This window comes from Trichogramma pretiosum, unplaced genomic scaffold (genome assembly GCF_000599845.2).
Source record: "Trichogramma pretiosum strain Unisexual culture from Peru unplaced genomic scaffold, Tpre_2.0 scaffold53, whole genome shotgun sequence".
Taxonomy (NCBI): domain Eukaryota; kingdom Metazoa; phylum Arthropoda; class Insecta; order Hymenoptera; family Trichogrammatidae; genus Trichogramma; species Trichogramma pretiosum.
In genome coordinates, this window is record NW_019641626.1 from 246,907 (window position 1) to 266,353 (window position 19,447).

At 33.8% G+C, this 19,447-nt stretch overlaps 2 protein-coding genes and 1 non-coding gene across 5 annotated transcripts in view; 2 read left to right on the top strand and 1 right to left on the bottom strand.

The window, feature by feature from the left end:
- The first annotated feature begins 2,514 nt into the window (after nt 1-2,514).
- Trnat-agu lies at nt 2,515-2,588 on the top strand. The gene has a single exon. It is a non-coding gene; the product is annotated as a tRNA-Thr (tRNA).
- A 4,569-nt stretch (nt 2,589-7,157) lies between these two features.
- LOC106651537 (protein farnesyltransferase/geranylgeranyltransferase type-1 subunit alpha) lies at nt 7,158-12,232 on the top strand. Its single transcript, XM_014370073.2, has 5 exons — nt 7,158-7,650; nt 7,730-8,084; nt 8,158-8,358; nt 8,431-8,617; nt 8,690-12,232. Exons 1-5 carry the CDS (start codon nt 7,383-7,385, stop codon nt 8,786-8,788), a joined length of 1,110 nt encoding a protein of 369 aa, XP_014225559.1. The 5' UTR covers nt 7,158-7,382; the 3' UTR covers nt 8,789-12,232.
- An 867-nt stretch (nt 12,233-13,099) lies between these two features.
- Nucleotides 13,100-19,447, bottom strand: part of LOC106651556 (Kv channel-interacting protein 1-like) — a 167,835-nt gene continuing 161,487 nt past the window's right edge. For all 3 annotated transcript variants that reach the window (XM_023459041.1, XM_014370100.2, XM_023459040.1), the window contains one exon: nt 13,100-14,539. In XM_023459041.1, coding sequence (XP_023314809.1) covers nt 14,429-14,539 — 111 coding nt within the window. In that variant the 3' untranslated portion in view covers nt 13,100-14,428. The remainder of the gene's footprint in view (nt 14,540-19,447) is intronic.

A 19,447-nucleotide genomic window follows, 5' to 3' on the forward strand; every position in this document is an offset into this window, starting at 1 on the left:
GCCGCCGCGCGCGAAAGCCCGCCGCATCCGCCCAGCAGCCGGTCTCGAACGAGCAACATCAGTACCTCACAGCACACAACATCATCGTCGTCTGCCGCCTCCACTCAGACAATTTCCGACATCAGTTCCGTGTCACTCTCTGAGTACGTCTACAAGGAGAATAGGGTTGAGGTCATCCTTACTGGGTGGACTCGATCGGCAGCTCTATCACAACCAGTGAAGGGTGCGATCTTTTAGTGAATTGTTAAATTCCTTATTTAAAATAGTGAGTTCCGTTATCTTTTTATTTTGCAACAGTGAAAGTGTGTCCCATCGTGACCCACGACTCAACCGCCGGCTCTGACAACGTCACCAGCAGCAGAGCGGACAGTAGATTCTACATCGGCAGCATAGAAGATTACTATAAAATTGTAAAGTATAGTCGTTAATTCATTACCCATGTAAATTTCCCCAACGAAAAAAGAACATTACCTTGACGCGATTTTCAATAAACAACAAATATTTACTCAACCAATTACAAATATATCATTTGCAGCATCATAACAGTGAGTGAGCATTCGAACATCGTATACTACTAACACTGCGCATACATATACAGAGTAACTCGAACGCATGCTTAGTTTGACTCCGAACCCGTATGTAAGCATGCATATAACAAAATAAAATGATAAATTATCGGTTAAAAAAAAATTAGTTGGACGCAACGCAGTTCCTAAAGAACGTCCCATTATTATGTACATATCATAGCAGATTATTTAATTTATAGTGCATAGATGCATACTACAAACATATAGTGTATACTGTGCACGCGGGACTTATTTCTTAATCTTTTGTGAACGAGTGAAAAACAAACCTACAGAAAAATGCGTCACTATAAAATTTATTTATTAAGTGGAAAATCCAGTGACTTACCCGATCGTATAAGGCGAAAAATATCAAGAAAAGCGAAAAGAAAACAGTATTTCATTATTTTGTAATCATTACTCCTGTTAGAAAGTTATAAAATATAAAAAAATATAAAAAGAACATCCACTAACGAGAATATAAATAGAATTTTGCTGACTTTAATCACTTTCTCCATCTCTGTCAAAATGATGTAAATAAATATTAATACATATGAATGATAGTTACATATTGAAAATATAGAAATTAATAATCAAATTGTGCATGTAAACAAGCCTGCATAGATTTTATCCATTAATTTTTGGTTGCAAACGAAAGCATAGCTATATATAGTCCGGGCGCCAGCTATGGGTCGAGTATGCATTTTCAGGTCCTTAAGGTAACCAAAGCTTTTTATAGGTTTTTTGGTGTGCTGAATCGATTTAGCTTGGTTACCAAGCGTTAAAATTGGTATTTTAAAAGTTATTAACAAATTTATTGTTTATAACTAAAAAAATTTGTTTAAAAAAATCTGAAAAAATTTACACGTATTCTTTGACTAATTCTAAGACTATTTTGTTCCTTGCATTTTTTCGTTTTAGGCGTTCCTTACCGAGCTAGAAAATCGCAAAGTTATTTTTTTACGCACGAATTTGTTCAGAAACCATTCATATTTTCAATCTTTGCGATTTTCTAACTTGTTAAGGAACGTCTAAAACGAAAAAATGCAAAGAACAAAATAGTCTTAGAATTAGTCAAAGAATACGTGTGAATTTTTTCAGATTTTTTTAAACAAATTTTTTTAGTTATAAACAATAAATTTGTTAATAACTTTTAAAATACCAATTTTAACGCTTGGTAACCAAGCTAAATCGATTCAGCACACCAAAAAACCTATAAAAAGCTTTGGTTACCTTATGGACCTGAAAATGTATACTCGACCCATAGCTGGCGCCCGGACTAGATGATTTTGTGGAAAAATTTTCCATGATCTGCGACGAAGTCAATCGAGTGGTGCAGGTCGATGTCCGTGACCAGTCGGGCCAAACACCGTTGCAATTGGCTCTGTCGTTCGGCTATCGCGAAAAAACGGCCGAATTGCTGCGGAGACGAGGTGCGACCGAAATTTGATCGACGAGAATGGGATGACTTATCTGCAAAATATTTTCAATGTCGCACTTGGTATTCAGAGGTGGCATTATTAAAGACATTTTTCGAGATAAACGACAATATTGTTCCATATAGCCTTTTACTATATATATTTTTCAATGAGTCATTTTTAAAACAGTTAAAGTCAACGAGAAGAATTGAGCGAGCACGGCTCGCAGCAACGCGCAGAGGTCGTCATTTTGTCATTTGTTCAACTAATGTGGGCGCCAATTTGAAATTTTCCGCCCTTTGCATTTTAAAATTTTTATGGGTAATAAGACTGTAAACATTTTAAAAAAATTCTTTTTAAGATAAAATAAAAATTCAAATTTTGTGAAAATAAATTTATTTGACTGCAAAAGTAAGTAACCGAACTGATCCTAAAATATCAAATTTAAGGCTGTAAATAACCCATAGGAAGTCACCAAAGCGACGTAGCTAAATTAAATGAAATGTAGTGCTATTAGCTGATGATGGTCATAAGGCGCCGTGGCTTAGTTGGTTAAAGCGCCTGTCTAGTAAACAGGAGATCGGGAGTTCGAATCTCCCCGGAGCCTTGCGAAACGAAATGTGTCTGGTGGGTAAGACACTTTTTTTTTCGTTGATTATAAATACTTTTGTCATCTTCATATTTTATGAATACTAAAAATCATAATTTTAGTAGAACTTTTATTGCATTATTCTTTGTTTATAACAATCTTACAGGCAATTTAATATTAGTGAATATAGTCCGGGCGCCAGCTATAGGTCGAGTATGCATTTTCAGGTCCATAAGGTAACCAAAGCTTTTTATATAGGTTTTTTGGTGTGCTGAATCGATTTAACTTGGTTACCAAGCGTTAAAATTGGTATTTTAAAAGTTATTAACAAATTTATTGTTTATAACTTTAAAAATTTGTTTAAAAAAATCTGAAAAAATTCATACGTATTCTTTGACTAATTCTGAGACTATTTTGTTCTTTGCATTTTTTCGTTTTAGACGTTCCTTACCGAGTTAGAAAATCGCAAAGATTAAAAATATGATTGGTTTCTGAACAAATTCGTGCGTAAAAAAACAACGTTGCGATTTTCTAACTCGGTAAGGAACGTCTAAAACGAAAAAATGCAAAGAACAAAATAGTCTTAGAATTAGTCAAAGAATACGTGTGAATTTTTTCAGATTTTTTTAAACAAATTTTTTTAGTTATAAACAATAAATTTGTTAATAACTTTTAAAATACCAATTTTAACGCTTGGTAACCAAGTTAAATCGATTCAGTACACCAAAAAACCTATATAAAAAGCTTTGGTTACCTTATGGACCTGAAAATGCATACTCGACCCATAGCTGGCGCCCGGACTAATAAGTTGATGGACTAAAAGTATAGCTCTATGAAACTGATTTGTACTACACAAATATTAGAATATTCAAATAATCAACAGAAAGTATTTTTCAAAAACCATTGGTAATAAACTAATTGTTTTGTAAATATGTAAAAAAGATATTATTTAATTCCAATAAAAAACATGAAAAACATATAGGAAAATTAAAAATTAAAAGTACATGAACATTTTTTGATCTCTTTTATTCTTTTTTATTCTGAATTGAAATATTTCTCTCTCTATTGCTTTAAGATAATCATCCTCATCATTAACAAAATTTTCATTTGCATCTAAGTAATGAAAAAAGTAATTGGAGCATAAAGAAAATTGAAAAATTCAACTGTATAGAAAAAAATATATAATTGTTATATAATTTTTAATTACCTCCTGAAAATCGTATATGCCCACACGTTTCTTTTCCTTTCTTGCAGTTTTCTAAATTGCACCCACATCATTTTACAAAATAAGCATGCTGCTTGAAATAATCATCGATGGATTCAGTTTTAATGTTTTCTACACTACTTTCATCCCATTGTACCAATGTAATTAAGCATTTAAGGCAGGGCTTCCCTACTGATGAGTCCAATACGAAAGCCCAGGACAAAACGCTGGCGTATTAGCGAACCTCATACGAGTAAACGATTACACTGAAAGCAGTTTATGGTGTCAAGCGCCGTGAAACCTCATCGCACCGCCGTCTGATGTTTTCATGGCGCGTCTCCGTGAGCTTACTTTACTGTACCGCAGCGCACAAGCGTTCGGCACCGCTCCATTGCCGAAACCTTTTCCGTGTGCTTAGAATTCACACATGTTCTTTGGTAAATTCTAAGCAGTTTTTGTACGATAAATTTTTTTTTCAAGCCTTTCGTTTCTAAATTACAATTTCTAGAATGTTTTTTCATCTTTCGCGTCCCGTCCACCATTTAATTAGTTTAGTCATTCATTTTTACAATCGGAATCCTGCTTACTTTTAGTTTCAGTATCAAGTACGCGATATTTTCCAAAAATCATGATATTTCAAATGGTTTCCATTTGAAAAATCAAAAAAATTTTTTTTCAAAATCACGTTTTTTTGTTTATAATCAAGTATAACTTTTGACCAGATTATTTTTTTGAAAATGTGAGATCCCAATTCTGTAAGGGCATTAAATTTTACATTAGGATTGGTTACTTTTTTGACCTGGTTTTCACGAAAAATGTTCTTTTGGGACTTACGGGTTGAAAAAGTTTATTGATTTTTTGCAAGTTTAAAATGGGTGCGATCAAAATAAACACGTTTTGCTACAACGGTGTGTACTCATGCATTCATCCGTATCAAATACTACTTATACTATGCTTATCAACTATGACTAATCATAATGATCTAATTTCAAAGTGGTCTCTTAACGGGTAATGCATTTCTAATTGGTTTCTCTAATCCCTAATGTCAGTTTAATCTTAATGGTTAATAACCGAATATGTACATTGTGCGCAACCAGCATAGTTTTATTTACAACCTTAATACTTTTTTACTTAAATAAATTTATCAATTAATTGTTTGATTAATTATTTCAACTAATACTTGAAATTTATAGATTTAAATAATACATGATAATAAATAATAATTAAGAAATTCAGTGCAAAATCTGTAACAAGCGCTATTTTTTTTTGACGATCGATTAAAATTAACGAGTATTTAATAGTTTTCAAAAATAAATTCTAAATTATCTCTTTGTACTATTCGATCTCTTCAGTTGTCACTTTAAGTTTGTCGTGCTCAGTCGTGTAGTCAAAGACTTAAATTGAGTTGAGTGAATACATTGCGCTAATCGAAATTACGCGATTGTCGAATTGAAAATTAAATTGTAGTTGTTGAATTTTATTTTTTTTGTGAAGAAAAAAATGTATGTGAAGGAATTGTTACTCCTGGCAACAGCTTTAGCCATCTGTGTTGATGCTAAGCCATATCACGAAGAAGTGAAGTACTTAAAACCGATCTATATAAATAAGATGGACTCAGACTTTGACTCGGATATCAATGAAATTGACTCGGAGAGTCCAATTGTATATTACATACCACCTACAAGTAATATGTACTTGCCACAAGATTCCTTGTTCTGGGCGAAATTGGGCTATTTCAATTCCGATGAAATACCAAAATTTTACAGAATTGATAAAAAGAAGATGGGATATGAAAATTATCCCGTTCAAAAGCTTCATGTTCTCGCGAAAGATTTTTCAACGGTCGCCGCGCAGTCGACCCCGACCGATTTCAATGCTGTCGCGGACAATACATCTCTGACTGGGACACCAACGACAAAATTGGACAGTAACACGAAACCAGCCGAAACCGAAGATTCTACTATTATTCATGAAACTACCGATATCAGTACTTTAGCGACAAATCTCCCTCCATCTGATAATTCGACACAAGCTGTTAATTATTCTGTCGAGTCCACAACAACGCGCGAAACTATAAATACTACTGAAGATTCTGCAATCTTTTACGAGACAACGAACACATCTGGAGTGTCTGGAACGCCGACAACTCAAACGACGACGACGACTCATGTTTTGGAGAAAGTCAACACTCATCGTCCGAGTAATGTTGTCTCCGTTACACCTTCGGTGGAGCCAATAAGAAATAAACCGACCGAATCGGCGATGAGAAAAGAAGTTTTTCTCGAGCAAATGCCAATGGATCTTTCTCCAGCAGATAATATACACGAGCTTGTGGTAACAACGAGTTCGACTGGCGAAGAAAATTCGACCGTTTTTCATACAACAGTGGATGCATCGGTTACGGAAAAAACGACAGAATTTTTAAAAACAACTACGGAAGAAACATTTTTGACAACCCAAACTTACAAGACGGTAACAGGGGATAAAGTAAAGTTCGAGGGAGCTAATTTCATTTTTTCAATGATTGGCTTGGGTAGTACAATATTATTTTTTGCAGTAATGATAACATTAATGCTGTGCTGTAGCAATCGTTGCAAAAAATGTGTCTTTTGGAAAAAATCGAGCAGTCAAAACAATTTAAATTAGTAAAAAGTGAAACCTAGTTCATTCAGATGGTCTTCATACAATATCAGCAATGATTTGGAAACAAAATACAAAATGATTAACGATATAATTTACAATAACGAAAATTTGTAGATTGCTTTTCAAAACTTGAAAAGAAGGATTCCATTTTGAATTCTTAATTATTTCCATTTGTATTATTATACGACACAGTTGCTGACTCGATGACTTAACAAGCATTTGAATGATTTTTCCATTTTTGTATTTATTTCAAACTATTAATTATTTTTAAAAAATGTAATGTGTCATCAAATTGTGGATTATTATATAAATTAAGAAAGAAATGAGAGACTTTAGAAATATTTGCGAATTTTTGAAAAAATGTTTATTGTAATTTTTGTCATTTGTTTTTTTGACTTTGATATAAACTTTCTGTTTCAATAGAAATTAATATTTTATTAATATACTGTAAAACTTAACGGTTTCAACTGTGAAAGATAAACTTAGCGTAAATAGTTTTAATAACTTTAGTTTTTAATTTTTTTCATTGTATTATCTTTTTTTTTGAATTTTTTTCACAATAAAACGTTGAAAGCGACTTTCATTTTCTCAAATCATTTAATTTCATAATAATTCAATCCATTTTATTTATCTTTCAAGCAACTTGTCCTACCGAAGTAACTAAGTTAAAAATCAAGAGAGGGCGTTAACGTCATGTATACAATGCAGTCTGCAGTCTGCACTGTACGAGCACCTAGAAAAGACGAATCACTGCAGACTCGAGTCTCTCATAAGCAGTAAAAGTTGTATTGAAAAGTGAATCTTTACATAAAAACATTTGATACCGCCTTCTTATTGTTATTATTGTCAGCTTTTTTACTTCTCTCTTAAATTTTGAAGAAAATATAAAACTTTACTAGTTAGCGAAGTTGAGAGCTGATTCTAATTTAAAAGTGTCATAAATTTCATTTGATACAACTTTAAAAATGTCATCGGACAATGATGAAGTGGAAGTCAGCCCAAAACGAGAACGTAAATATTCAAGTTCATCAACAGATAGTGAATATGTCGATCTTGAAGCTGATTCTTTTGATAATTTGGATGAATATGAACATAATCCTTCGAGATTGCATAGAAAGATGTCTCAGCAAACATTTGTACCTATCAGTGAAAGAGAGGCATGGAAGGACGTTGTACCCATTGAGCAAGACGATGGACCTAATCCTATTGTAGCTATTGCTTATTCAGCTAAATGTGAGTTTATGTTCTATTTTAAATTTCAATTATGCAAGTAAATGAATCACTAATTTTGATTATATTTAATCTTTTACAGTCAAAGAAACACATGATTATTTTAGAGCTATAGTGAAAGCTAAAGAAAAATCAGAAAGAGCTCTCAATTTGACAGCCGAATGTATATGGCTGAATGCAGCAAATTACACAGTATGGCAGTATCGTAGAGATATACTCAAAGAACTTGGAATCGATCTCAAAGATGAACTAATATTCATTGAAGTGATGATAAGATGCAATTTCAAAAATTATCAAGTTTGGCACCACAGAAAAGTTATTATTGAGTGGATGAATGATCCTAGTGAAGAACTTGAATTTACAGCAGCTATTTTGGAAAAAGATGATAAAAATTACCATGCTTGGCAACATCGCCAATGGGCCATATCATTTTTCAAGTAAAATATAGTTACATACATCATTAAATGGTAATCCAAAATTTTATAACTTGATATAACTATTATTTTACAGTTTGTTTGACAATGAGTTGGAGTATGCTGAGCATTTGATTGAAAAAGACATCAGAAATAATTCAGCTTGGAATCAAAGATATTATGTTGTAAGCAATACCACTAAGTTTGAATCTGATGTTTTGGAGCGAGAAGTTAATTATGCACTTGATAAAATTTTAGAAGCCCCATCTAATGAAAGTTCTTGGAATTACTTGAGAGGGTAAGAGAGACCTATAAATACGTCTAAAACAAATTATTTACAGTACATTTTACTAAAAAATATTGCTTTTAGAATAATGATGCATGACAAAGATGGAGGTATGGGTTACAATCGATCCATTCTAAAAAAGTGTGAAGAATTGTATAATAACAATTGCCGATCTCCTCATTTATTGAGTTGTATTATTGATATAAGTCAAGAAAGAATTTCGTGCAATGAACCAAAAGATTCTTTATTTCACACAGACAAAGCATTAGAAGTAAGTATTATTAATAATTATAATTACTGTTAAAAATTTTGATTGTTTGGTAACAATACATATTTTTTTTAGCTATGCACTGATTTAGAGGAAAAATATGATAAAATACGTAAAAAATATTGGAAATACATTAGTCAAAAGATATCTGAAAAAGTTAAATCGACTGCTTAATCTATTTTAAAGACTGTTGTAAATGTTTTATACAATTATTGAGAATATAAATGTATTCTCAATGTACTTATACATTTTATTTACACTTTGTTGGAAATATTTTCATACAAAAATCTAGAATAAATTTTGCCTAGAACAAATTATACAAACTTTTTCCTGTATGTTTTAAAAAGGTTCAATATTAAATGTAAATATGAAAAAAGGCAAAAATCATCTATTAGATTATATAATCATTCTACAAATCATTGTACCACATAAAGAAGCATTATTTTCTTGATATTTTGTATATGATCGACCAATTTTGGTGACAAATAATTATCTTGAGGAGAACCAAAGCCACGGTTGAGATGAAAATTTTACACCATCAGTTTGTTATATATCGTTGAAGTGTAGAGCACTATTGTACATACATCAAGAGTATAGCAATTTATTTCTGATCTAATGAATGGATTATTTGGAAAAGTATAATAGCTTTTTATAAAAGTTTTTATCGTAAAAAAAAATAAAAACGTGTAATATCCAAATGATGTCTATAAAATTAATATTAATCACGGTGTAAAAGTCATCACTTTAATATAAAGAAACCAAAAACTAAAAACAAATTAAGTAAATCAATGGAACAAAATTTATTTTCAAAAATATTTCATGTCAGATTGTTTCTTAAGTCACTTACCTGTTATATTCTATTGTTATAAGAGGGCACTAATTTTTAATGTCATAAACAATCAAACAACTGAAATCCAATTATCTATTTTCTTTTATTACGAAATAGTTACATACTCCCATTAATAGTACAATACCATATTTCCGTAGGCTGGGATGATGATCAAATAATTTTTATAAACTTAATCGCTATATACAATGATTATTAAAATAATTGTAATGGACGCGATAAAATCAAATTGAGAAATTCAACAAGATTGATAAAGGGAATGAAAGTTACCTAATTATCGTAACTTTATATCATCTGTTTATCTTTAAATTAAATTGATAATTTGTTTATTTTCGCAAAATTAAAAATTTAATTACGTGAAGGCAGTGGCGAGTAAGCATCGCTTGACTTGAGCCAAAAATAAAAATGAACGAATTGCACAATTTTGTTCAAACATTTTTAAGACTTAAAGAGAACAACTCATTATAAGGCAGTAAAATTGAATTCACTCGGCTTTGAGCTTGCCACGCAAAGTCATCGACGTTCAGAGCGTATCGCAGAATAATTCATTGAACGTAAATTTTAATGGATCGCCAAAAGACATATCGTTAAAGACTATTTTTCGAAATTCTCAATCTGCCGTCATCATATTTATTTTTACAATCATATAGATCAATTTTCATACTGGCTCTAGCATCGCGGTGCTGCTAGCAAATACAGCCTTTCTTTTTGTGTATATTAAAGTGAGCGATCGAACTGTGCAGCTCAAACTTATACAAGATGATATGAAATTTCAAAGCTGGTTTAACATGTAACTCCAAGTTGTAGTTTTATTCATTGTTAAATATGTATATATTTTATTTATATGAGAAATTATCTGTAAGAAACTAGTAAAAAAATTTTTTTTTACCAAGTATATAATTTTCATTTACAACGCTCGTTACATTTTTTTGGTACTGTTATAACATTAAACATAAATTTATAATTTCTCATAATTTAATCCACGAGTTATGGAAATCTGGAGGCTAACTTTATATTTTTTTCTTTGATTTCTTTATCAATATATCATATTTTAGCGAGTCATAATATTATTTCCAACACTTAACAATCAACATTCACACGTTTATTTAAATTTATACTTTAGCTCATCTTTTGTCGTTAATGGATACAAATAATTTGTATAATAAACAACGCACGCAAAAAAATATTTTGGTGAAATAATCAAGAGACAATAAACGGTAATAATGTTGTCAACCGTTCGAAGATTACAAATGCAAAATTCAGTTTCAATTTTCTGTGCATAACAGCTTGGCTGTCGAGCGATGAGGAATAAAAAAAAATCTTGATGTTTAATTTCACTGACCATGTCAAAACTCATTTTATAAAAGTTGCTGTTGAGCTTTAGACGAACCCTTTCGTAAAATCTTGAGATACGTATTTATTTAATATGGACATGTACATATTTTATGTGTTAAATTTACAGTGAAAATATTTCATCGTCGTACAGTATATTCTATCATTCTTTATATTCTTTATTATTATATTTTTGTTTAATTTCATGAATTTTTAAATAATTTATTTTTTAATAAGATGTTACAACTATAAAAATTAATTTCAATTCATACTCATATAATATTAGCATTTATATTGACTTATTTTATATATTAAAATGTCAATTATAATTTCTAAATAAAGAATTAACCAAACTTACATAAAAATATTTGTTCAAGTCATAATTGATAACTTGCTTGAGAAATTAAATTAAAATATTCAAATTAACAATTTCTTTGGACGCATATATCAGATCAGAAGTTCTTATTCTCTCATTTTCCTTTTGATCTTGCCGATGCCAATAGATATCAACTATTGTTTTACAGTAAGTTTGTACCATTTACTTCAAACTCTTATTATTTAATTTACAATTGGACCATCGTCAGCTAGAGTCGATACAGCTTGTTCGTAATGAGATTTTAAAAGCGATGTTGAATCAGTCGCGTAAGTTTGCCACGCAAAATGATCGCAATCTGTTCAATTACTTTGAATTAGAGAGATACGAGAGATTTCAGAAGATTTTCGAAACAGAAACTCTTATCGTTCCGAAGAAATCGATACATATAATTTTAAAATCAATACATAAGCATATAGTCAATCATATATTCTGAGACATAGAGACACAGATAACCCATTAACAACTATATAGTTCTAAAGAGAAGATTTTAAAGTTACATAGAATCTCTTTGGACTTGTTCGTACAGATCTATGATAAATTTTATAGATAAAAGTCAAGTATAGATTTTATTTATTAATATTTAGTTGATTTTTTGAAAGTGTTCAATTCGAGCGCCGCGACGAGCGCGAATTTGTGATATTTATTTAATTTTAAGTTAAATGCATGTTACATATAATGTCTGATTTATGTTTCTCTCACACATTATTTACTATTAACATCAAAGACATGCGGTAGTGATAGAAGTTTCACGAGATGACGTTCTTCATCTCATTCGCTTATTTTTATAATATAAAACTTAAACTTGTACTTTTTCAAATAATGAAAAAACCATTGATAATTTAAGCACTCTCTGCACACATATCGCTCCAAATTCAACAAGCAGTCTACGCTGCTTTTTTTTAAATTCACATAATTTCAAGACTATAAATAATATTTATCATTCGAATGTAGGTATCAAAAATTATTCAAATCGCGTATAGGATAATGGATTAAAAAGGCGACTGCAAAAGAAATAACTTTTCGGTATCGGATTTTCGTTGTACCATTTGAATTTTTCAATCGAAACAAATTTTTTGCTCTTTCATAATAAATAAAATGTGCATTAGCGCTTTAATGCAGCTGATGAAATATTTTTTATGTTTAAAATACAATGCCGAGTCCGAATTCTTAAACGCGAAAATACACTTTTTTTTTAATTTTGAACATTTATTAAACAAATAGTAAACGAATATTATTAAGCCTATTAATAACAAATATCACATTTGCTTGTTTATCTACAAATTTTACAATCATTGAATATCCCGAGTAAATTTTTTATTTGTATCATGGGTCGAGAAAAAGTGGATAATTTTTCGAGAAATCTATACATAGTAGGCTAATCAATTATCTATTGATTTTTTTTCCTGATAAGTTATTTAGCACTAAATGTAAAAATATAATTTTCAATTATTTTTCAACCGCGATTTATCTATCAAAATTGAATTTAATTCAACGATATTATTATACTCAATCAGTACTGCTAATGGCGCGCAAACATTGCGTGTAGTATCCTCTTTTTTCCTCTACTTCGGTGTGTCGAAGCTATGCGTATTTAAAGCTTTGGAAAAAAATTTTACAACCAATATTTCAGCACTTTATACAGAATTCTTTAAAATATTTTATCATAAAAATAAACTTCGTATTTTTCATGGTCACATGCCGAGTGTATGTGTATATCTACTTGCGTTTATATGTGTATCATTTTAAATAAATATTTTTTTATTTATTTCAACATTACATTCTTTCTTTATTAATTGTATTATAGAGTTGTATTTTATATAATTTAACGATGAATTTCCAAGCTCGCTATTATACAACTTTTTAAAATATAAAAAAAATTGTATTATAATTTATCTGTTTTATTTTTAACGACGTAAAATAAACATTAAACTATTTTTCTCGATAAATAGAATTTACTTCTTTTTTTACTTTATAATGCACGTTATTAGTTTTTTTTTAAATCTATCCTTCCCTGCTTTAATGTTTACCATTGTTGCTTTTAATATTAATGTTTAAATTCACTTTATCCATGTAAATATTTTCATGTATCTGTTCTATTAGCTATTTATATTAGATAATATATTTATTTCTTCACAAAGCTGTAACTTTTTTCTTCGAAACTTCTTTATTCTTATAACCAATTTTAAAAATTGAACTAAATTTCATTTACGTGTCTTGTAAATAATTATTCAATCCAATTTCCAAATTACAAATCCACCTTCAAGGTAGTTGATCCTTTGAAGGTTTACAGTTCCAAACAAAAGTTTAATTGATAAAATTAGCTGTTTTACAATTCAATGCAAATTATATTACCTGCGAAAAATCTTGCTTCGTTCTCGCTCGTGAAATTTCATTGTATGTCATAAATAAAGGCTTTGTCGCGATTTAAATATTCTGCAAGCATTGTAATAACCATTTTTATAACAACTATTTTTCTCTGTTCTCCGATCATATATAACTTTCATTTCATTTCAACAATTCAATATAACTGCGACCAATGTAGATTACGGTCAACGGGTCTGTAGATATTTTTTTGGCACCTTCTTCAATTTTCATTCTTACTGGTTCGTTAACATATTTATATTTATTTATTTATTTATTTATTTATTTATTTAATTTACATTGTTACTATTTCCAAAACCATCAATAATATATATTTATTCTATATAATATATATATTTTTTCTATGCGTGATACTTTTTTTATTGTAAATTTTAAAATCGTACATTAGATCTTTGAAGACCCCGCATGAAATTTATTGTTTTCTTTCCTTGTACTATTCTGATTCTATCAACTTTTCGTACCTCCTTTCACTTTGTATTTCATTCTTAATATCTTTCTCGTCGTAAGCAGTTAATTAACAAATTTTTACTTTTTAAGTACAGTACTCAACGATAAAATAAAATAAGTACGATACATTTCTCTCTTTTTTTATCCTGTTTTGTTAGTTTTATTAGAAAAATTCCCAATCGTAACTTCGAGCGACTTTCGGCCGCTGCTGAATTACAATCGATGCTCACCTGTCGTCGCATCTTCGTTTCTGACTGAAAAAAAAAACAAAAAGAATGAAAATACAAAACTGATGATATTTTCTCACTGAACACCGCAGCCCCCCATGCAGCGCGCAACCGTGTGACAAGTTGCATTTTTCATGAGCTCGTGAGAAAGATCATGCGGTGCTCTAAGTCCAGCGCAAATAGTAGCGTATCGCGTTCGCTTGTCAGAAGCACGTCTCGAGATTGGTAATGCCGCCTGTAATCTGAGGATCGGCGTTGCAAGCCTCGAGGAACTCCGACAGCGTCACGACCCCGTCCTTGTTGCCGTCCATTTTCTGTGTGCAAAAAAAGAAAAAGAAAAGAAAATAAGAAAATAGTTAAAACAACATCGAGGCGAGTGTATTATATTGCATGGGCAAAGTTGAAAGAGAAAAATGTTGAACAAGTTGCTCATTTCATCTTAACGATACACACAGCGTTATATATTTATATAGCTGTAATATCGTGGAAAATAACGTATTTTCAGTGCAGTGTATCGAAGCTGTATAAGCTTTCGAAGCCCCGAGCATTTTGTAAGAGTTTAATTTTAGGTTTCCAATAAAACTCTTCTGCTGCTTGCATTATAAAAGCCATCCTGTTATAGCCGTCGACGACGAGGAGCGACGAGCGACGAGCCGAAGGGGGCCGACGACCCGAGCTTGGCAAAAGCTCGGAAAATATAAAAATCACGACTGTCGACTCTCGACTCGCGTGGCAAAGCCACCGGGGCACATATAACTTCTCTAACGAGAATATTCACACAAAAGTGTACGATTTTCACCTAGTGTCATGTACATACGAGCCGGAGTATATACGCGATTTGACTCTCTATATTTTTTCTTCTTTTTTTTGCAGAGAGAGAAAGAGAGAAACTAGGAAATTTTCGTTTAAAATTACATTTTCAACTTGGAGCGTGGCAGTCGTGTGCTCGCTTGGCGCCGGGGCAAAAGTTTCGACTTTTTTAAAATAAAATAATTTGTTTGTCCTACCTCGCGAGAATAAGCTTTTTATATCGAGCACCGCGCAAAAGAGTCGACAACGTTATACGTATCGTTGGATGATTTTTATAAATTATTCCAAAAAATGTACAAAACTAGTATTTGCGATATTGAATAAAGTTTCAGCGAGTTTTTACCTAGTTAGGCTCAAAGTTTCGAGTCAACATCTGACAATGAAATTCGAGTGCTAAGTTTTCGGGACACATTTTAAATGGAAGTGGAGACGAGTTATATAAATGCATTGAAAAGTGTCAAATCGAATTTGCGGGACTCGTCGTGACGAGATAAATATAATTTTTAAATAGAGCTTTATTCTCGCATTCACTATGATTATAAGTTCTTTAATGTTCAATTTACAATAATACCAAGTACAGTAATACCTCGAGACTGTACTAACTCGTGCTTTATTTATCCAATTATTTTGACTTTGCCGCTTGTAGATTTTCTGATAGACGTATTCGCCATCTAGGGGGGGATATCCGGTATTAAATCGTTATTAAAATTTTAATTTTCAATGAAAATGCTCAAATTTGAGTTTAGATTCATATCTTTTTCATATTTTTTGCAGAAAAAATATGATGTTCAACCAATGTACTGAAAGAAATCAATAATTTTTTTTTCAACGGTGCAGCGTTTCGTCGCTGTGCTTTGCCAAAACGAAGATCAAAGCGCGTTCTCATCGATCAGCAACAATATCAAAATACAAAGCATCGATCGAAACTTTGCAAGAAAATTTCACAGTTACAGAGTCGAGGTTGTTGTTACCGTACACATATAGGCTCGAGGCACGCGAGCGATCGACGCATTCGCATAATGCGCGCGTATTACAACGCAGATATACGGGAAAACTGGGATAATTTATTCGATTTAATAGCGCACGCTGTATAGATACACAGACGCATATATACATCGTTACGTACCAGTGAGTAAATGCATTTACCTATCGCGCTGGACAAATAAACGCAGGCATACACGGATTCCGCGGCAGCAGCAGCTGCGTATATTTAATACACATACACGTACGCATAGGTGGAATAATAATATCGTCGATGCGCATATAGAACATTGCTATACACAGCTCGGTATTACAGTATACCAACCCCCGATGATAATCAAAACGCCGCAGCGTCGGTGCGGCTCCATTAGCAATTTACACACGCGTGGGTGCGCGAATATATATACAGCAATGTGTGTGGGTGTGTGCTGTTTATAAGCTCGTTCGCGCGCATTTATATATAATATAATATTTAATCCCGGGCTTTTCTCGAAATCGTCACGCGCCCTTGTTCGAATTTAATGCATCGGTTTAAATAATTGTGTCGTCGTCGTCACGTACGGTATTCGCGTTATTTTTCTCTCCGCATACGCGTTCGTACACACTTACGCACACATTCCGATGGCCGTGGCATACAGGTATAGTTAATAATTTGTTGTGTTGTGTTTTTTTTTTATACAGCAGCGGTACGTCACGGCGATTACATTAAGTACACGGCGCGCGTGGCCCACACACACACACGAGAGAGAATTAATTGAAATTTCGCCGCACATAATGGTCGCGCGCGCGTAGCTTGCCCTATAAGCCCGTGATTATGTATTATATAACACGGGGGGGTTTTCTCATTTTAGAGCCTCGTATATTACGTTATACAAACCGGGCAGTGGACGCGGTACCTTTATCTTGTCACGTACGAGCGTGCATAGATATTGCTACAATATATGTATTGCGCTTCAATCAATGAGATGATTCATTCGGTTAAACAGGCAGAGAGGGAGGTAGGAGCTGAGGACGACGAGGTATATTTATGTAAGGGAATATTCACGACAGTCGTCACCGCGACCCAATGAGGTTTATGCGCATGACGAAAGTATAGGCGGGGGGGAAGGAAATTGTCATGGATTGTTCTGGTTGATTCGATGATCATCTCTCCGTATTATATACGGGGTATATCGCGTCGTTGCAGTTACTGCTGTTGTCGATCGACACGCGCAGAAGCGTAGCCGCATAACAATTGGCTCGAAAGCTGATTTATATTATTATTATTATGCAAAATCTCAGAAGCCGTCGAAGGCAATAATCAAGGCTGCTCGAGAGTTTCTGATAGGCAACTCGAGAGCCTCAAAAGTAATTCGACAAAGAAGTCAATTTAACTATCTTCGAGGCGCGCGGCTTAGGAAACTTCAAAGCCTCTTGCCACGCCTGTCGCGAGCAGATCGCGAGGCTGCGCGCGGATATTTTATTCAAGTTTCGCGCGCGCGCGAGTCGTGCGGTTAGTCCCGCTGACGAGTTCGAATATATAGCACAATTTTTATCAATCTATATTCCTTTGATTATATTGATTTGTTATTCATTTGAATTTTCTACGATTAAATTGACCCTATACAACGAATTCGTGTGCATCCGATTTCAATAAATTAGATTTGTATCGGTGCCTCGCGCGGTGATACGAAACTCACCTACACATACGCACGAAGATAAACATATCGACAAAAAGAGGAGCGAAAGAAAAAAATTACAGCTCGGACACAATCAAATATGGTAATGGAGCTCGGCGCAGCTCTCTATGCAGAGAGTCGTGGGACACGCGCGAGCTCGTTAAAAAATGCATAGGACACGTGTTCAACGGATATCGCTTAAACGCGCCCTCACATATACTACCTACGTACATACGTATACGCCGTATAATCTGCGGAAATATAATTGCGTTTCGCGTGCGGCGGTGGTGGTGCTGTACGCCAGATCACACGACGTGCACGACGCGGTGGCTCGGCTCTCCCCTCCGCCGACGTTCCGATGGATATTTTAAAGCTCGGCACACCTCGGAGCTTTATATGCATATATCCGATCCGCGGATACACCGCACACTTGCGCGCTCGAATGGATTGAATAGCGCGTACTGAATTTTATGCGCGTATGTATGTATTGTAACGGGGAATGCCTTGCAGAAGAGCCGGCTAGCTCGTGCTACACGAGAATATGATCGCAAACCCGCGTTGCACAATACAACTCGTCGATACTCTGCTTCGACGAGCTCTGGTGATGATCCCGCGTACAGATGCTCGACGAGCCGTTGCTCGTCGAGTAATCGCCTTGCTGAAATGGGTCGAAATAGGCAACGCGAAATAAATAATCAGTCGCGAATTAATAAAAATGAAATAAAGCGATTTATTCGCATGAAAATCAATAAGTGATAATTCGATTAAATTAGGGCCGCACGCACGCTCGCAATGAATACAATAGACATTCGGTCGCTTACTCGTTGCTGACAAAGTCGTCTGCAGGATCCACTCGTACAGGGTCGTCGCTCGAGGTGGATCCGCGTTGGTTCGCTCGCACGCAAAGTTCACAAACACAGTTTGACGCTCGGACACGAAGTGAGGGTTCACGCGCTACGACGATCGATCGTAGGTCCCTCGATTATTTATTATTGTCTGCTCGTCGTACTTACTGTACGACGAGCCGCGCAAGTTACTTTTCTGTAAATTCAAATTCGCGCTCACGACTTAACGCGCGAATTATAATTCCGCGTTACAGCCCCCCTCCAGACTGAGCGATAACCTTTTAAGGTTCTCAGTCGAAAAAAAAAACGTGAGCGTGAATTTGTTTGTTTTCGACCAAACATTTGTACACTAACCATTAATTTGCACTCGTGCTTACGTACTACGTGGGCTTTCGTATTTCCTTTACTCGGTTTTGTGGTTTCTATCTCGAATTTGTTCGCGGACCGGACGAGATCGCATATCTTTTTCTCGGCCGGTTTCGCCTTCGCTACGACGTTGCGTTTCGACGTACGCTTTTCGCTGTTTGATGTTCGTTCGCGACGTTTGTTCGAGGTGGTGCGCTTAAAACTATGTTTCCGCTCGCATTTTTCCTTAAAACTACCTCGCTTTCTTCGTCGCGCGCTTCTTCTTTGAACTTCGCTTTTCTTAGCTCTTCGTCTTCGTTAACGATGTGGTTGTTCCAGCGGATGGCGTTGTGGTCCTCGTTGAACCTCTCGGCCGTCAACTTCACCGTTGGATTCACTCTCCCTAGAGTACCTGGCACGTAGTCGAATGTTCCTTTTCGTTTCACCACTTTGTATCTGTGCTTTTGTAACTTTACTGCCCAACGGGACAACCTTCCCGTTGGGTTTCTCAAGTTGCACAACCATCGAAGACTCGCGTGGTCCGTGACCAACGTAAACTCATGTCCTTCGATGTACGGTTGGA

What these genes read in the sequence shown, in the direction of transcription:
- LOC106651537 (XM_014370073.2), top strand. Translation starts at nt 7,383, where the DNA reads ATGTCATCGGACAATGATGAAGTGGAAGTCAGCCCAAAACGAGAACGT. An exon ending in TATTGCTTATTCAGCTAAAT is followed by an intron (nt 7,651 to 7,729) that starts GTGAGTTTATGT and finishes AATCTTTTACAG; the next exon opens with TCAAAGAAACACATGATTAT. An exon ending in TGGGCCATATCATTTTTCAA is followed by an intron (nt 8,085 to 8,157) that starts GTAAAATATAGT and finishes ATTATTTTACAG; the next exon opens with TTTGTTTGACAATGAGTTGG.